The 19,156-nt window shown below is 39.5% G+C and overlaps 1 protein-coding gene across 4 annotated transcripts in view; it reads right to left on the reverse strand.

Moving 5' to 3' along the window:
- Positions 1-19,156, reverse strand: part of DZIP1 (DAZ interacting zinc finger protein 1) — an 88,062-nt gene that overhangs the window by 56,378 nt on the left and 12,528 nt on the right. For 3 of the 4 annotated variants that reach the window (XM_030567524.1, XM_030567532.1, XM_030567508.1), the window contains exons 3-7: positions 17,654-17,738; positions 14,391-14,518; positions 6,369-6,530; positions 5,429-5,566; positions 4,501-4,563 (exon numbers count right to left, since the gene is read on the reverse strand). In XM_030567524.1, coding sequence (XP_030423384.1) covers positions 4,501-4,563; positions 5,429-5,566; positions 6,369-6,530; positions 14,391-14,518; positions 17,654-17,738 — 576 coding nt within the window. The remainder of the gene's footprint in view (positions 1-4,500; positions 4,564-5,428; positions 5,567-6,368; positions 6,531-14,390; positions 14,519-17,653; positions 17,739-19,156) is intronic. The other variant, XM_030567516.1, reaches the window with a different exon arrangement.

A 19,156-nucleotide genomic window follows, 5' to 3' on the forward strand; every position in this document is an offset into this window, starting at 1 on the left:
ATGATTAAATCACGATTAATCATAGCTTTAATTGCACTGTTAAACAATAGAATACCAATTGAAATGAAGTTAAATATTTTAGATGTTTTTCTACATTTTCATATATATTATATTCTGTGTCATAATTGAAATCTAAGTGTATAGCATTTTTTATTACAAATATTTGCACTGTAAAAATGATAAACAAAAGAAATAGTATTTTCAATTCACCTCATACAAGTACTGTAGTGCAATCTCTTTACTGTGAAAGTGCAACTTACAAATGTGGATTTTTTTTTCTGCTACATAACTGCACTCAAAATCAAAACAATGTAAAACTTCAGAGCCTACAAGTCTATTCAGCCAATCACTAAAACAAACAAGTTTGTTTACATTTACCGGAGATAATGCTGTCCTCTTCTTTATAATGTCACCAGAAAGTGAGAACAGGCCTTTACATGGCACTTTTGTAGCTAGCACTGCAAGGTATTTAGGTGCCAGATATGCTATGCCACATTCCTATGCCCCTTCATATTTCTGCCTCCATTCCAGAGGACAAGCTTCCATGTTGATGATGCTTGTTAAAAAATAATGTGTTAATTAAATTTGTGACTGAACTCCTTGGGGAGAATTGTATGTCCCCTGATGTTTACCCACATTCTGCCATTTCATGTTATAGCAGTCTCGGATGATGATACTGTTCATTTTTAAAACACTTTCACTGTAGATTTCACAAAACGCAAAGAAGATACTAATATGATATTTCTAAAGATAGCTACAGCACTCACCCAAGGTTTAAGAATCTGAAATGCTTTTCAAAATCTGAGAGAGACAAGGTGTGGGGCATGCTTTCAGAAGTCTTAAAAGGGCAACACTCAGATGCGGAAACTACAGAACCCGAACCACCTAAAAAGAAAATTAACCTTCTGCTGGTGGCATCTGACTCAGATAATGAAAATGAACACGTCAATCCGCGCTGCTTTTGTCATAAACAGATAGCTAAGGGTTAATGTCTCTTTCACCTGAAACACCTGACCAGAGAACCAATCAGGAAACCGGATTTTTTCAACTTTGGGTGGAGGGAATTGTGTGTCTGAGTCTTTTGTCAGTCTGCCTGCTGTCTCTGAGCTTTGGAGAAGTAGTTCTGTTTTCTAATCTTCTGTTTCTAAGTGTAAGGACAAAGAGACCAGATATATCATAACCTTATTCCCAGATTTGGACCTTAGCGTCCGAAATATGGGGGTTAGCATGAAAACCTCCAAGCTTAGTTACCAGCTTGGACCTGGTACTTGCTGCCACCACCCAAAAAATTAGAGTGTTTTGGGGCCCTCTGGTCCCCCTGAAAAACCTTCCCTGGGGACCCCAAGACCCAAATCCCTTGAGTCTCACAACAAAGGGAAATAATCCTTTTTCCCTTCCCCCCCCTCCAGGTGCTCCTGGAGAGATACACAGACACAAGCTCTGTGAATCCAAACCGAGGGACTTGCCCTCTCCGTTTCCAATCCTGGAAACAAAAGTACTTTCCTCTTCACCCAGAGGAAATGCAAAATCAGGCTAGCAATCCAACACACAGATCTCCCCTTGATTTCTTCCTCCCACCAATTCCCTGGTGAGTACAGACTTAATTTCCCTGAAGTAAAGAAAACTCCAACAGGTCTTAAAAGAAAGCTTTATATAAAAAAGAAAGAAAAATACATACAAATGTTCTCTCTGTATTAAGATGATACAACACAGGGCTAATTGCTTAAAAGAATAGTGAATAAACAGCCTTATTCAAAAAGAATACAAATCAAAGCACTCCAGCACTTATATTCATGCAAATACCAAAGAAAAGAAACCATATAACTTACTATCTGATCTCTTTGTCCTTACACTTAGAAACAGAAGATTAGAAAACAGAACTACTTCTCCAAAGCTCAGAGACAGCAGGCAGACTGACAAAAGACTCAGACACACAATTCCCTCCGCCCAAAGTTGAAAAAATCCGGTTTCCTGATTGGTTCTCTGGTCAGGTGTTTCAGGTGAAAGAGACATTAACCCTTAGCTATCTGTTTATGACACTCAGATAATGAAAATGAACACGTCAATCCGCACTGCTTTGGATTGTTATTGAGCAGAACCCATCATCAACATGGACACATGTCCCCTGGAATGGTGGTTGAAGCAGGAAGGGACATATGAATCTTTAGAGCATATGGAACATAACTATTTTGCAATGCTCGCTACAACAGTGCCATGTGAATGCCTGTTCTTACTTTCAGGTGACATTGTAAACGAGAAGTGGGCAGCATTATCTCCTGCAAATGTAAACAACTTTTTTGTCTGAGTATCAGAGGGGTAGCCGTGTTAGTCTGGATCTGTAAAAGCAGCAAAAAATCCTGTGGCACCTTATAGACTAACAGACGTACTGGAGCATGAGCTTTCATGGGTGAATACCCACTTCATTGGATGCATTTTTTGTCTGAATGATTGTCTGAACAAGAAGTGGGACTGAGTGGACTTGCAGGCTCTAAAATTTTATACTGTTTTATTTTTTAATGCAGGTTTTTTCGTACATAATTCTACATTTGTAAGTTCAACTTTCATGATAAAGAGATTGCACTACAGTACTTGTATTAGGTGAATTGAAAAATATGGTTTCTTTTGGTTTTTTACAGTGCAAATACTTGTAATAAAAATAAATATAAAGTGAGCATTGTACCGTTTGTATTGAGTTGTAATTGAAATCAATATATTTGAAAATGCAGAAAACATCCAAAAATATTTAAATAAATGGTATTCTATTACTGTTTAACAGTGCAACTAATCACCATTAATTTTTTTTAATTGCTTGACAGCCCTACATGGAATATCAGGGATAGAAGGGACCTCAGGAGGTCATCTAGTCCAATCCCCAGACAAATTTTTGCCCCACATCCCTAAATGGCCCCTTCAGGGATTGAGCTTGTAACCTAGGGTTTAGCAGGCTAATGCTCAAACCACTGAGCTATCCCTCCCCTCTATAAAATATTATACTGTTTACACAAGCAAGGTTTTGGTTCAAATCCTTCTCTTTATGGCCCTGTATAAATAAGTTTCTCTAGGGTGCCCCCTTCTACTCTAATTTAGCCATTCCCTTCCCTGCACTTTCTCCCGCCTGATTACAGCATCCTCTTTTTAAAGCTCCCCATTCCTATTACACATGATTGGCAGGAGAGGACGGGCAGGGCTACTTTAGAACACACAGCCTCAGTAGTCCTTTCCCTGTTAGTGCAGGGTTTGAGTGCTCTGTCACACCCTAATTCAAGAAAGTACTTAAGCACGTGTGACTTTAGTGGAGTTCATGCGTGTTGTGGTGCTTTCCTGAATAGGCGATGCTTTTTCTGAATCAGGGCCTATATCATTTTTCATTTACAGACAGAGTATTAAAAAACACAGACTACAGTAAGGGATGGGCATATACATTATGGACATGGTCTGAAAGTAAGACCTACAAGGAAATGTATATGACTAGATAAAGAAAAGTATTTACAGTTACCCATGGCAGCAAATAATGCTATTTTAGCAATAATAGTTGGGAATCTGGGCAATGAACACAATGCGCTTGATTCAGAATCAGCGCTGAGTACGGGCAGCATGCAGTGATAAACCCCATAAGAAATACACACAATTTTTCCCTTCCCCTACTCTTGTACCCAGTGACTGTGTGTAAGAAATTTACTATATCCCTTTTCAGGGTGTTGCATGATGCTTCCCTGCTGCTTGCTTGCTGGGAGAGAAGTAGTAATATCCATGCAGCCCCTGATCTACCCATTTTTGATCTGGACAGTTCCAGATCATGGCTATGCAGCTGAATGGGACATGAAGGGAGGAGGAGGAGGAAGGAGAGATAGAAACTTAGAGCATGAATGAGAGGAAAAAATAACTAGAAGAAAAAAAAGATAAAGACTGAGGAAGAGACAAAGAAAAAGTAAAATATGAGACTTAATGCAAAAATCAAATTCCATTACAATGTTTTCCTGGAACAAGAAAAGCTCAAAGGATTCAGGACTAGAGAGACAATGGGGGAAAACAGGGGAGGATGGAGGGAGGAATTTGAGATTCACGGCTGGAAAAGGTTGGAGATCCCCCCCCTGTAGACCCATCAGGACAAATGAGAGCTACACATTGCCATTTTATTTTGTACATTATATTAACTACCTAGTATGCAAACACTATAAAGTACATTCTGCACATAGCTGAAAAAATGTTAAACTCTTCAAGGCATGGACTGAGTCTCCCTGTGTTTCTGCAGGTTCTTTAACAGCAGGACCTAATCCTGATTGCTATCTCTGGGCTCTACCGTAAAAGAAATAGAGAAATAATAAATAATGCTATATACTAAAAGAATGTATTTTGAACATAAATTCTGAATATCTAGGATTTCTAATCTACCAGATGTTGCAAACTGTATTAGTGGCATTGAGAGAGTGTGGTGTTTGCTTTTATTTCACTGGTTTAAGAATAGGTATTTGGTATAAGCACATTGCTATGCAATCTTACCTGGCACCTTTCTTTTTCATGTTCTTGATGGAGGGCTTGTATTCTGGAAGTCCATTTACTCTCCTATAATGAAAGTAAATGTTCATTTAAAAGATTTTGTTTGTATTAAAAATTGGTTAATAATGAAGCTGAATTACATTATATCAGCATAAAAGATTATTAATACTGCAGCATTTCAGTAACCCCTTCCTTATGACTTAAACAGTAATTGAAGTGTCTCATATGTTTGAGTGTAATTGTTATATGTTATTAATCATACTGGAAATTATGTATTCATAGGATCCTGGACATATAAGTCCTGTCTCTCAGCTGACAAAATATAAAGTTACCATGATAGATTTCATTTTGCTAATAACAAACATAGGAGTAGTTTTTTTTTCTAAATAACAAATTCAAACACTGGTTAATGGAGTTTATAGTGACAATGAAATAAAACACCTTAACTTGTGAAAGATGGAGTATACTTCCCTTTGTGGGAAGAACTGAACAAATTCCACCATGAATTTTCTTCGACTAAAAGAAACGGGGGGAGGGGAGGAGAACCCATCACTAAAATTTTCTAACATCTCAGAGTTTCTTATCATTTGTTCAATTTTTAAATTTATTTTTTCCAAAGCAACACCAGGATCAAGAAGACACAAATGATTCCTTCTGCCAATGAACTCCCCCCAGAACATATATGGCATAGGTGAGAATCCCAGGCCAATGTGTCTAAATCCCTCTTCAGCAAGACACACCGGGACTTTACAGAAATTACTGATGCTATTTAGTAGATAGCAGTGAATCAGAAAAGAAAAAATTACTTTAGGAAATGAGAATTACAGGAAATTTACTCTGAATTTTACATTCTTATTTGTAGAAGTACAAACACAAAGATTAGCAGTAGTGATCACTATATTGTATGTTCATCTTTACATCAGAATACTACCTGTTTTTCAAGAAGTTGCATCATATTTTGATAATCCTGATCATTCTGAGGTCTCTCTTCTGTAAATTCATGGCTGTCTTTTAAAGTGCCTAAATTGGATTTCAGTTGAATATTGGACTTCTGTAATTCTAACAATTGCTAAGAGGAAAAATATCTGTTAAAAACCCAGCATATAGTCAAGAAATTATTATAGGATTGCAGTTTAATATGCAATTTAGTTTAAATTATAACTGTTTAAAGAGATGGTGTATGCATCAGACTCTCCCAACAAATGTTTCCAAGCAGTAAAAATTTATCAGTTTTACTATGATTACAAGGATGCAGGTTAGGAACTAGTACCAACAAACTAAAAGCAGTTCTACTAAACTCACGCACATTGCTTTTCTGATGTGACTGGACACTCACAGATTTATCCATCATCAGAACACTTGGAAATACAACTTTTAATCTTTGTGACATCACCCCATGCAGTTCTATTCTCTCAGGATCTTGCTACGGAGGCTGTTCCTCCTCTTCTATGTCATGCATAATCACCTAAACTTGGTAGGTGCCTTCAGACAGTAATAATAAAATACTAACCAATTGCAAAACAAGAACTCAGTGGTTCAGGATTAAGAAAAGAGTAACATGTAACTTGTAGGCAGGATTCCTTCATACAAATGAGTGCAATTCACAAAAGAACTGAAAACATTTTGGAATTAAGGAGACAATACTAGAATATAACCATTAATTAATTAACTAATATTTTTTAAGTTTTATATAAGAACAGCTCTTATAATGTTAACGTCATGATACTGACCTCCTTTGTAAAGGACTTTGAGATCTGCTGATGAAAAGCATTATATAAAAGCTAAGTATCTTATTATAGGTTTCAAATAATAAACCAAGATCAGTTCATTACAGACAATATTAACAGAAATTTCATATTTAAATTACTTACATTTTCTAATGCAGTGTTTTTTGTAGCTAATTCTTTAAACTCCTTCATAAACATCTCTTTTACTTTCTCTATTTCATCAGCCAATTTCTCTTTTTCTTCCTCTTTCCATTTATGAAAAGATTGCAGAATTTCTTCTTCTTTTGATCTTTGATGTTCATATTCCTGAAATTATTTTAAAATGTTACTCTAAGCATTCTCTCACTCTGTTCTCACATACAAAACAATGCAACATTTTTAATGTTTTTAACGGCAAAGGTAATAGCTAAGCTATATGAGCCAAATGGTAACACCATAAAATACTGTGACATCAAGTTTTAAGCTGAACTTCTGAGTGAAACCAATTATTTGAACCAGTATTTTTCCCTTCTCTAAATAAACAATTGCAGCTCCTACAGGCGCTTGTGTATATAAAGCGGTGTAGGCAACCTATGGCACGCACTGGTCCAGGGGGCTCTGCATTTTAGTTTAATTTTAAATGAAGCTTCTTAAACATTTTAAAAACCTTATTTACTTTACATACAACAATAGTTTAATTATAGACTTACAGAAAGAGACCTTCTAAAAACCTTCAACTGTATTATTGGCACACAAAACCTTAGAGTGAATAAATGAAGACTCGGCACACCACTTCTCAAAGGTTGCCGACTCCTGATATAAAGGAATTTTGCCTAAATATTATATCACATTCTTCTCTTAACCCTCAACCTGTAAGCTTTTGTTTTGCATTTATCACTCGTGCTGTCCTTAACTCTTGTCTGAATAAGTCAATGGGAAGTTCTGCCTAAAAACGAAGGCCCATTTCCTTCAAATATATTGAAATTAATACAAGTTAAAAGACAAAAACAATCACAAAAGTTTAAGGCTACAAAGTCTGACCAATTTGCGTACTTTACAGACTTGAAAAAATATATATTCATATTACCTGTCTGCTTCTTGCTTACATGCTCAGAGTCTAACTGATCACGATATGTGGGGTTGGGAAGGAATTTTTCCCCAGCTCCGACTGACAGGAACCTTGGGGGGTTTTCACCTTCCCTTGCAGCATGGAGTGCAAGTTACTTGCTGGTATTATCTGGGTATATCTCACTTGGTCAATTCCCTGCCACTGCATGTGCATCTTGCACTGGTGCACCTTGGCCCCTCCTATTCTCTGCCTGTGGTCTCTAATGAGTTGGTCTAATTTCAGTGGTTGGGGTTATTATATGGGTATTGGCTGATACTGGTGGCTTGTGATATACAGGAGGTCAGACTAGATAATTTGGTGGTCCCTTCTGACCTTAAAGTAAGCTAAATATGAGTCAGCAAAGTAACATGGTTGCAAAAAAAAGCAAACATCATTCTAGGATGTATTAGTTGAAGTGTTGTAAGCAAGATACAAGAAGGAATTCTTCCACTCTACTCTGGGCTGATTAGGCCTCAACTGGAGTACTGTGTCCAGTTCTGGGCACCACATTTCTGGAAAGATGTGGACAAACTGGAGAAAGTCCAGAGAAGAGCAACATAAATGACTGAAGGTCTAGAAAACATGATCTATGAGGGAAAACTGAAAAAAACTGGATTTGTTTAGTCTGGAGAAGAGAAGACAGAGAGGACATGATAACAGTTTTCAAGTATATAAAAGGTTGTTAGAAGGAAGAGGGAGAAAAATTGTTCTCCTTAACCTCTGAGGATAAGACAAGAAGCAATGGGCTTAAATTGCAGCAAGGGAGGTTTGGGTTGGACATTAGGAAAAACTTCCTAACTGTCAGGGTGGTTAAGCACTGGAATAAATTGCCTAGGGAGGTTGTGGAATCGCCATCACTGGAGATTTTAAGAGCAGGTTAGACAAACACCTGCCAGCGATGGTCTGTATAATACAGGGATCAGCAACCTTTGGCATGCAGCCTGTTAGGGAAATTTGCTGGTGGGCTGGCACGGTTTGTTTACCTGCAATGTCCACAGGTTCAGCCGATCACAGCTCCCACTGGCCGCGGTTTGCCGTTCCAGGCCAACGGGGGCTGCGGGAAGTGGTGCGGGCCGAGGGATGTACTGGCTGCCCTGCTGGCCTGGAACGGCGAACCGTGGCCAGTGGGAGCTACAATCGGCCGAGCCTGCAGATGCTGCAGGTAAACAAACCGTCCCGGCCCACCAGCGAATTTCCCTGACAGGTCGCGTGCCGAATGTTGACAATCCCTGGACTAGATGACCTCTCAAGGTCCCTTCCAGAATTCTATGATTCTGTGACTCTATGGGTTCAATTGTTACTAGGGTGACCAGACGTCTTGATAAAATCAGGACCGTCCTGATATTTAGGCATTTGTCCTGCGTCCCGACCAATCTTTGGTCGTGACTCAATTTGTCCCAATATTTCACGGTACTCCTTTTTTTTGCTCTGCCGGCAGTACTCAGCTTTTTTTTTTTTTTCTGCTCTGCCAGTGACCCCCCTCCCCACATGTCCCGATATTTTCTTCCTCTCATCTGGTCATCTTAATTGTTACTATGTTATCAAGCAAACTAAAACCCAATATAAATGAACCACATTACCAGAGAAAAACAAGTAACCATTCATCAGAACCAGCAAAATAAAAGCAAAAATAATGGCAGTGAGTAATCATCATTCCCTTGATGTGGAGTCCTACAAAATCCACATTTTTACAGCAAAAGCTCGTGCAAGGTGCCCTCACAACTTTAAGTGAGAAAAATAACAATTTTAAAATAAATATACAAAAGAATTGGGCTAAACAGGGTAACTCTGGCTATCAGTAAATATAGTTGTCACTCATATATACAGATTGTAAGGAAAGGGGAACTTGAAATCTCAGGCGTGATAATGGCTTATACAGACTTTCAACTTAATGTAATTATTTTTAACAGAGTACTAGGAGAATAGTGATCAAAAGAGCAATCACCGTCTGATAGCTTTTCAGTGCTTACTGTATATGAAAAACTGGAGGGCTCAGTGTTGTTAGTGGTCAAGTGCCCTCCAATACATTCTTGCAGGGGATATCAAGGCAATGACTGCAAGGACAGTATAAAGGGCAGAAACAGCTCATAACGAGAAAGGTTTGTTCTTCTGGTACTGTACATACCACAAAGTTCTGTTCTTCTATACTAACAAGGACAGTTTCAAGGCTGATGCATTCACCTTGAGGCCGTTGTTAGATATGAATAATGTGGGGGAAGCCCTGAGAAGGACTGGAAGTCCCTTACATCCATGCTGCTGATATCCTGGAACTCTTCCTCAGAAATAAGGGTCTCTGATTTCATAAGATCTGGATCGTGCTGGGCAGACCCTCTCACTCCTCTGGTGTTAGTGGAGGGGCTACTGGAGTGGGATACAGGCCCCTAGTTCAGAGTTACTTCTGTTCCCACTCAATATGGCTTGTCAGACCTCCACATGGAAGTTGGGGGTGGGGCGGCACACTCTGAGCAGAACAACCTCACTATTAGAGCAGTACTGGAGCTAAGCAGGAAGGGGATTTCTTCCCTTTCCTCCATCGTATTTTTAGGCTTTCATATTGCTTCTTCTGCTCCACAGGAACTCTGGTGCCATCTAAGGCCCAGAAATTAAGATATCACTTCACAGAAAATATGCCAGCTTCAGCTACCCAGCAGGGGCATGATACCTGGCCAAGTTCTTGTGAGCCTACAGATGGAATCAGGGATGGAGACAAACATCTTCATTCTGGATTGGTTGTCACCTGGCAGAGTAATGAAAGAGAGGACGCACATCTGGCATACGCAGCATCATGGAAACTATACTGCCACCTTCAGGGGATAAAGCTTATTTTAACCCATTTCTCTTGCTTTTTATTAAGTAGCTTCCTTCCACCAGAAAGTTTCTAGTTTTGTTAGTATAGCTGGGTGAATTTTACTGAGGTGGGTAAAATTATTCAACAAACCAGGATATATTCTGTTATTCTACTCACTATCCTTGTGCCTTACATATCAAATGCAACTTTCCTTTCTCAGTATTACTCTGCCTAACTGTCCTTGTTTCAAAGGTATAAACAAACAGGGAGCTGAATAACTAACATTTTTGTGGATTTTCTAATGGTTAAGCTAAAATATTTATCTATAGATACGATGTTATTAAATACATATTGGGAGCATCATTAAATTAAGGTCCCATGTGCTTTGTAATAGGATTGATCTAATTATACAGGAAAACCCACAACTGTTGTTTCTGAAGTATTCTGATATGACAGACTGGAAATTTTGCTGCCGCTTCAAGTAATTTTTTTTTTAAATGGACTACTATTAATTTTAAATCAAAACAAATCATACTATCCAATCAGTATCGTTGGTGCTATTTAATTTGGTATTAACAATGACATATTTCATTGCTGTCCCTTACATATTCAGTTTTTTCGTACACTGAAGAATTTTGTACCAAACATAGAAAACTACATTCTAGAAGTTGTCAGGGGAACCTAAATGCTTAAGTAAAAGACAGATGGGGCTTTTGGCACTTGGGAAGGCATAGGAGATAATTTGGGGTTGCAAGATAAACACATAATAGCAGGAAATAGTTATCAACAATGACATTTTAAACCATTGCCATTGAATTTCAGAGCTAAATGGGGCAGTTCACATATCTCCAGAGCTATTGTTTCAGGCTGTCTGCAGACTCAGGCAGATATGCCTAACACAGTTACAAAGTCCCATTTAAAAAGTCTCATTGCAACCATAGAGCTAGAGCAGCTGTAAGAGCGCTCGTGTAGCAGCTCTATGCTGATGGGAGAGAGCTCTCTCGCCGACATAGCACTGATCACACCGGCGTTTCTGTTGGAGTAACTTATGTTGCTCTGGGCTGCTTTTTCACACCCTGAGCGACATAAGCTATACCAACAAAAGTGATAGTGTAGACATGCTAAAGGGTATGTCTACTCAGCAGCTGAGAGGTTTAATTCCTGCTGGGATACGTATGGGCTAAGTAGAAACCTGGGAAGCTGCTAATGTGCTGACATGGCATTAGGGGACAAAGGCATAAGAAGGCTGTAGTTCTTTATTTAATAAATAAGTTGCCATATTTTGCCCTTCCCTGTTGCTTGTAAGAATTGATAAATGTTGCAGCTGCATAAGAAATGCGGGGATCTAAAGGACACTTTTTGGGTAAAGCAGTGTTATCTCCTCCTCCCTTCCTTTCCCAGCTACATAAACAAGCCTTGGCTTATGGCCCCTTCCTACCTCTCCTGAGAATTGCTGACCAGGGAGATTTGTGGCACGAAATTGTTGCAAAGAAATGTATTTTCAAGGTAAAATGCCTGTGTAATATGTGTAATGCTGTGCACAGATAGGATGAGTTTACTAACAAAATGGGTGTTTTAATTATTTAATAAGGGTTTTGGGGTGTTGTAACGGATGTCGGAGTGTACATATTAACAAACAAAAAGAATGTGCTGTAACTAATTCAGTGCTTACTGGACAATTGGGTCCAGGGGAACAAGTATTGCAATAAAGAAGCCTGTACTCATATCCGCCTCTGGGTCAACTTGCTCTTTCTTCTAACAATTACCAGCTCAGTTAAATGTACACATTAGCTCTGCTCGAGCTAATAGCAGGGTGGTAGGAGTGCAACCGGCAGCAGCTTGGATAGCAGCCTGAACACAGTCCTGCCTGAAAACCTGGGTACATATTCGGCAGCTAGCTGGAGCCTCTGCAGTCACAATGCTATCTGAAGGCACTAGCTCAATTAGTTGTGCAAGCTGAGAATTACACCTCCCAGCTGTTGTGTAGATATACATACCTATTGCTACAGTACAGTAAAGGGGAAGGGATTCCTTGGAGTTAGAGAAAGAAGATTTGAAATAACCTACATCTATGCATAGACCCCCAACTTGCATAAGGAGTTGGGGAGCAAAACATCCAGGGAATTAGAAACTTGCAGCTGGTACAGCAAATAGGGAATGTAAACCAGTGTAAAGAAATCCACCTACACTTCATAAACTTCCAAGAACCTATTCCACTGGTTCCTGTATGCTACTGCAGAGAGGAGAGGACAGGTAACTCACAGGTATACAACCATTTGCAGGGACAGAAGGCTCCGATACTGGGAACAATGCAGGAGACAACCAGTTAGCTGTGTCTTTCCACAGCTACTCACTCCCCAAGCCAGCTCTGGGTCTCTTGGAAACAGTTGGCAGCTGGTCTTTTTGACTCCATGAGAGAGTCTGCCCTTGATTCTTCTATTTGCATTAAACATTTTTCAGCATCAAGGGCTGCTCTCCCCTTGTTGCCTGTGCATAGCCTCTTGTAGGAAACAACAATGGTTTCTACTATGAGGTCAGCAGTAGAAGTAAAGGGAACTTTATAACCATGCTATGCAGAAGAAAGTTACCAAAATATTTGAAAAGTGGGACAATTTACAATGCAATTTTAAAATTCAATAACATTTATAACATTTAGATCAAGATTGGTCTTTAACTAAATCTGTCTTACTTAAAAACCAGCTCCATACTGCCTTTATTCATAGAATGCACTCTTTGAAGTTATCTGTTAGGCCTATATCCTCTCCTCCTTAAAATCCATTCTAAAAACTCATCTCTCTTGTGATATTGACAGGATAGCTGATTTTATTTATTTGAAAAGAAACAAAAATTGCAAGATGATTTGGAACCATCAAGCTGTGATCAAGAAATGATCGAGTTGTGCAGTAGCTTAACTATGTAATCACATTATCTTTTTATTTTTGTTACACCTATCCTCTCTTCCCCACTTACAGATGCCACTGCAATTCAAATTAATAACAACAGTAATAAAATAAAGCCTTTGCATGTAACTACCCACTAAAGCAATATTACTGCTTTTAAATTTTTTCATTTTCTACTTTTGCTTCCTATCTTGTAAACTTTCCACAATGGCTGAGGCTACCTACTGCTTCAGGTTACTGAAAGCCTTTGGCTACTTACCTAGGGTTCAAAGACTAACACACAAGTTGAAGTGATATTCCTTGCATTTTCTCACCATTACCCTCTTCTCACTCTCCCTTCCTTAACCTGTTATCTCATGTCTTACCTATGTTAGATTGAAGTTCTTATGGCAAGGAACACCTTACTGTTTACAAACCATCATTTAAACATATAGAGCAGTATCTAGAAAGTGCCAAATCACCATAGTGTCTAGGCATTATATGATACCCCTCTACCCTGCTATAACACGACCCAATATAACACGGGTTCGCGTATAGCGCAGTAGCAGCGGGGCTCCGGTGGCACTTTAAAGGGTCTGGGGCTCTGACTGCTGTGGGGACCCTCGGGCCCTTTAAATCACCCGCTGGAGCCCTTCCGCTGCTACCCTGGGGCTGCGGCAGCAGGGCTCATTGGCAATTTAAAGGGCCTGGGGCTCCCCACAGCAGCTGGAGCCCGGAGCTCTTTAAATCACCGCTGGAGCCCTGCCACCCCTACCCCGATATAACGGGGTTTCAGCTATAACGCGGTAGGGATTTTTGGCTCCCCACGACCACATTATAGCAGGTAGAGGTGCATTTTAAATAATACATATTATAATATTCTGCATTCTATCTGCTCCAATAAGAGCTTTTTGCCATTCTGATGACTTCCAGGTGCTAATAGTAGCAGTGCCTTTCATATTGGTTCCAAAATATATACAAGAAGGGATAGTGGAAAGTAACAAATAGGGCTTTTAAAATTGCAGGAGGGCCTGTACCTGATGCTGATGTGGCAAGGAGCAATGCTGCTAAACAGAAAAATCCTATTTAAGTTTTCATTCAGTTCTATTCACCTCATTCGCAAGCTACACGGTCAGTGAATACAGTCCAGAATACTGTAAAAGCAGCAAAGAGTCCTGTGGCACCTTATAGACTAACAGACATTTTGTAGCATGAGCTTTCGTGGGTGAATACCCACTTCGTCAGATGTATTCACCCACGAAAGCTCATGCTACAAAACGTCTGTTAGTCTATAAGGCGCCACAGGACTCTTTGCTGCTTTTACAGATCCAGACTAACACGGCTACCCCTCGGATACTTCAGTCCAGAATACTGATTCTTGTATGATGTTGTTAACACTTAATATATACTACCTTAGAAAATCTGGCCATGTGAGCTTGTTGTTCAGCTTCTAGGAGGGACTTGGTGAGCTGTAACTGCTCCTTCAATTTATCGATCTCATCCTGTAATTTATCTGTCTGTGCTTTCTTCTTTTGTTCTGCTTGAAAGAAATATACATTTGAAAAATGTTAATTATATTTCTGGGAAATGTGATTTTTCCCACAGGTGTCTTTCTTCAATGCTTCTCCAACCTTTTCATTCTGTGAACCACTACTCTCACAGATCATCTCTCCTCCCAATATCACAATTCAGATTGCTTCTCAAAATAATACATTCTCTGGACTACTAGAATAAGCTCCACAGGCCATAGATTAACAGCCATCGTCTTATTGAAAATATTGCATGTGAAATAAGTTTATGAAATATTTAAAATAAAAATGAACTAATCTAACATAGATAATATAATCTAATTTCAACATATTTTATAGGAATGTAAGGGACAAAAGGTCAAAGAAGGAATGAAAGGCATGACTCCCAAATATATAATTCTGCAAGATTCACTAGAGGATGTTAATTAGTTAAAGTCACTTTCTTTATCAGTCCATATAGCGATACAACTTTGAATTTCTTTAGAATTAGATAAGTGAAACTTCTGTTCCCAGAATTTCATTTTAAGGGTCACTGTCAAAAAAATTTTTTTAAATGTACACTCAAAAATATATCAATCTATATAGGTTTTTATAAGTTTGCCCATCACTGCAGTATCTGAGTACATAGCAGAACAACGGGAATAACTGTGCATGTGTCTACACAGCAATTAAAAACCCACGGCTGGCCCATGCCAGCTGACTTTGGCTAAGAAGCTCAGTCTAAGGGGATGTTTAATTGCTGTGTAGATGTTCAGGCTTGGGCTGGAGACAGGGCTCTAAGACCCTATGAGGTGGGAGAATCCAAGAGCCCAGACTCCAGCCTGCGCCTGAACATCTATACTACAATTAAATAGCCCCTTAGCCCGAGCCCCACAAGCCCAAGTCAGCTGGCATGGGCTAGCTGTGAGTGTCTTATTGCAGTGTAGACATAACCTAAGTCAGGGGTCGGCAACCTCTGGCACGCGGCTCGCCAGGGTAAGCACCCTGGCTGGCTGGGCCAGTTTGTTTTCCTGCCACGTCGGCAGGTTCGGCCAACCGCGGCTCCCGCTGGCCGTGGTTCACCGTCCCAGGCCAATGTGGGTGGTGGAAAGCGGCATGGGCGAGGGATGTGCTGGCTGCAGCTTCCCACTACCCCCATTGGCCTGGGATGGCGAACCACAGCCAGTGGGAACTGGGGGTCCGCTGAACCTGTCGATGCGGCAGGAAAACAACCCAGCCAGGCCCGCCAGGGTGCTTACCCTGGCAAGCCACGTGCCAGAGGTTGCCGACTCCTGCCCTAAGTGTTTAAAGAGTTGAATCACTCCCCTCATACAGTAATTCTTCTTGCTAATACAGAATGAATCCAGCTCAATTGACTCTGCCATTCCTCCCATTACCCTCTCTTTCCAAGCATATAACTGCTGCTTTCCTCTACCAATTTACGAACATCTTCTTTCAGTTCCTTCTGTGCTACTGCTATTTTATTGGCCTCTCTCTCTGTTCAAACCCTGTCTCCATCCTCTCTCTCTCTCTTCCACTATCCCATTTTTCTTGCTCCCAGCTGCTCTTCCTTCCTGACCACCTCTATCCAGCTGCTCCTGCTCCACTGCCAAACTGTCTCTCTGGTTCACCATCCCCGACTTTCCTCCCCCAACACCTTTCCCATTGCTAAAGAACACCAGCTCCCAGCAACAATGAATCGTGCACATAGTGAGAAAAATATATTGGGGTAAAACAAGCAAAAATCTGAAGAATGTCTTTCACACTATAAATATTTTTCAGTTGACACAATGCAGAAGAGGCAGAGAAGATAATCCCTAAATTCATCATTCATACTGACAATAAAAATGTAGCATTACTCTGTACATGCAAATACCTCTGAAGCAAGCTGGAAAAAAGTGCCTTTATCATACACCAATAACCATGTACACTGTATTGTTAACTTGTGCATATTTAATGTTGTGAGACACAAGGCCAAAGGGCACATGCCTTGAACAATTTGCATATTAATTCGAGTTTATGTTGTATGGTGTGCGGCTGTACTCTCACAGATCTTGGGAGACAGGCCAGTCCTCGCTTACAGATAGCCTCCCAACCTGAAGCAAATACTCACTAGTGACAGACTTGAAGGCGGCAATTTTACAACAAAAAAATTTCAAAAACAGACTCCAAAGAGAGACTGCTGAACTCAAATTAATATGCAAATTAGTTACAATTAACTTAGGTTTAAACCGAGACTGGGATGGTTGGGTCATTACACTAATTGAATCTATTTCCCTATGTTGAGTTCTCCTCACACCTTCTATGGGTTGTCTCAATTATCACTTCAAAGGTTGTTTTTTTCCTGCTGATGATAGCTCATCTCAATTGATTGGCCTCTTCCAGTTGGTATGCGTACTTCCACCTTTTCATGTTCTCTGTATGTATAACTATCTCCTGTCTGTGTGTTCCATTCTATGCATCCGAAGAAGTGAGCTGTAGCCCATGAAAGCTTATGCTGAAATAAATTTATTAGTCTCTAAGGTACCACAAGTACTCTTGTTCTTTTTGCAGGTACAGATTAACATGGCTGCTACTCTGAAACCTGTTTTTAAGAACATCATTTTATATTAATCTACCAAATAGGGTAGAACAACGATGATTATACTGGATTGTGGAGTTTGGCACCCTGGTTGAATAATCGTAAATTTCCCTATAACTATCATATTGTACTATCACTATACATTTATTGTGGGCCTGATCCAATTCTAACTAACTTCAGGGGAGGTGGAGTGGATCCCATAATGATAACAATGCTTTTTAATAATATTTCCTTTTCCTTGGTACATCCCGTTCACTGGCAATGATACTCACATTGTCATAGCTTTCATATACTCAGATAAAGCCACTGCTCTGAATTCTGCAACTGGCAAAGTATTCAGCAGGAACTCAGTTTGAAAAATTATTCTAAACATGGCAGCATGCTATTCCACGTTTATAATCTTTCAGTGAAATGACGGCCATATCACATTTGGTCAGTCTAACTGTCAAATGTACAAACGCATTCTGGGGCTTATAAGTCAAATGGCTTCTTTCTGGGTCACACAAAAACTTAAATTCCATATCCTGAATATATTTTACGTATTTTTATATCTCCTTAATTTTCCTGATAGCGTGAAAGTACTCACCAGTTTGAGATTCTTCTTTATGGCGTCGCTGCATATGACTTTGTAGAAAGGAGTAGTTCATAAAAGCCTTATCACAAAACTGACACTACAAAATACAAATAGATAATTGTTTTAGGTAACAACATTAATTGCTGTTTTTGACAGTTAACATTTTTTGAATTAGCCTATTACATTTCTCCATACAGCAGCCCATTCTTGTACATGACAACACTGTGATACTGATTTGAATTCCAATTATTCAATTTAAATTACATAGCATGCTGGTGGTGTCATAAACAGATAGCTAAGGGTTAATGTCTCTTTCACCTATAAAGAGTTAACAAACAGTGACCTGCAAACACCTGACCAGAGGACCAATCAGGAGACAAAATACTTTCAAATCTCGTGGAGGGAAGCCTTTGTTTGTGGGTTTTGGGTTTGGTTTTGTTCTCTCTGAGTCCTGGACGGGACTAGAGGTGCAGCCAGGTTTCTGCCAATCTCCCTGCTACAGTCTCTTATCTATTCAGAATTGTAAGTAAGAAAAGGCAGTCATAGTCTTTTAATTTGTTTTTTTTCTATTTGCATATGTGTACTTGCTGGAAGTAGCTTAAATTGTGTTTCTGCTGGAGAAAGTTTCTTTCTATTGTTTATAGTTAAAAGACCCTGTAACTTTTTACCATTTAAAGTGCAGAGATAAACCTTTTACTTTTTTCCTTCTTTTTTATTAAAAGTTTTGCTTTTAAGACCTGTGTGATTTTTTTTTCTCCTAGTTAAGGTTCAAGGGAATTGGTGGGGAGAAGGGAAGGATAAATTTTCTCTTTGTGTTAGATTCACGCAGCTTGTATTGCCTCTGGATGAGGGGGAAGGTAACACTCCTCTCAGTGTGGTGATTCAAAAAGTTGAATCAGGCGATCTCCTAGTGTTCCCAGGGCGGGAAGGAGCTGGGAGGAAGAAGGGAGGGGGAGGGGAATGGTTTATTTCCCTTTGTTGTGAGATTCAAGGAATTTGGGTCTTGGGACCCCCAGGGAAGGTTTTTGGGGGAGACCAGAGTCTATCAGGCGCTCTACTCTAAGTCCTGATTGGTGGCAGCCTATCAGATCTAAGCTGGTAATTAAGCTTAGGGGAATTCATGCTAGTATCCATATTTTGGATGCTAAGGTCCAGAATTGGGAATTATACTTGACAGGTGGTAACAGATGAAATATTCAAGCTTGAGTAGTAATGATAGGAATTATATCCTATGTAAGATGAAGCCACTAGAAAGCGATAAGATCACAGACACTTGAGAATGTCTGGGATTCAATTCAAGAGAAGGTAATGGTTGACAATATTGTGAGAAAAGACACAAACACACTTGCTAATCAATGCTATAATTAAAGTGGAAAACAAGTTTAAATTATTACCCCATTATCACTCACTCTTAATTGTAAAATAAAATCTCCATTTGGACTGAAATGCTCCATGTTTGGTTTTAAAAAACATGAAATATGAGGAATATCCATGCCACTATTTTGGATTTCAACA

Source organism: Gopherus evgoodei, chromosome 1, assembly GCF_007399415.2.
Source record: "Gopherus evgoodei ecotype Sinaloan lineage chromosome 1, rGopEvg1_v1.p, whole genome shotgun sequence".
In the NCBI taxonomy this organism is placed as follows: domain Eukaryota; kingdom Metazoa; phylum Chordata; order Testudines; family Testudinidae; genus Gopherus; species Gopherus evgoodei.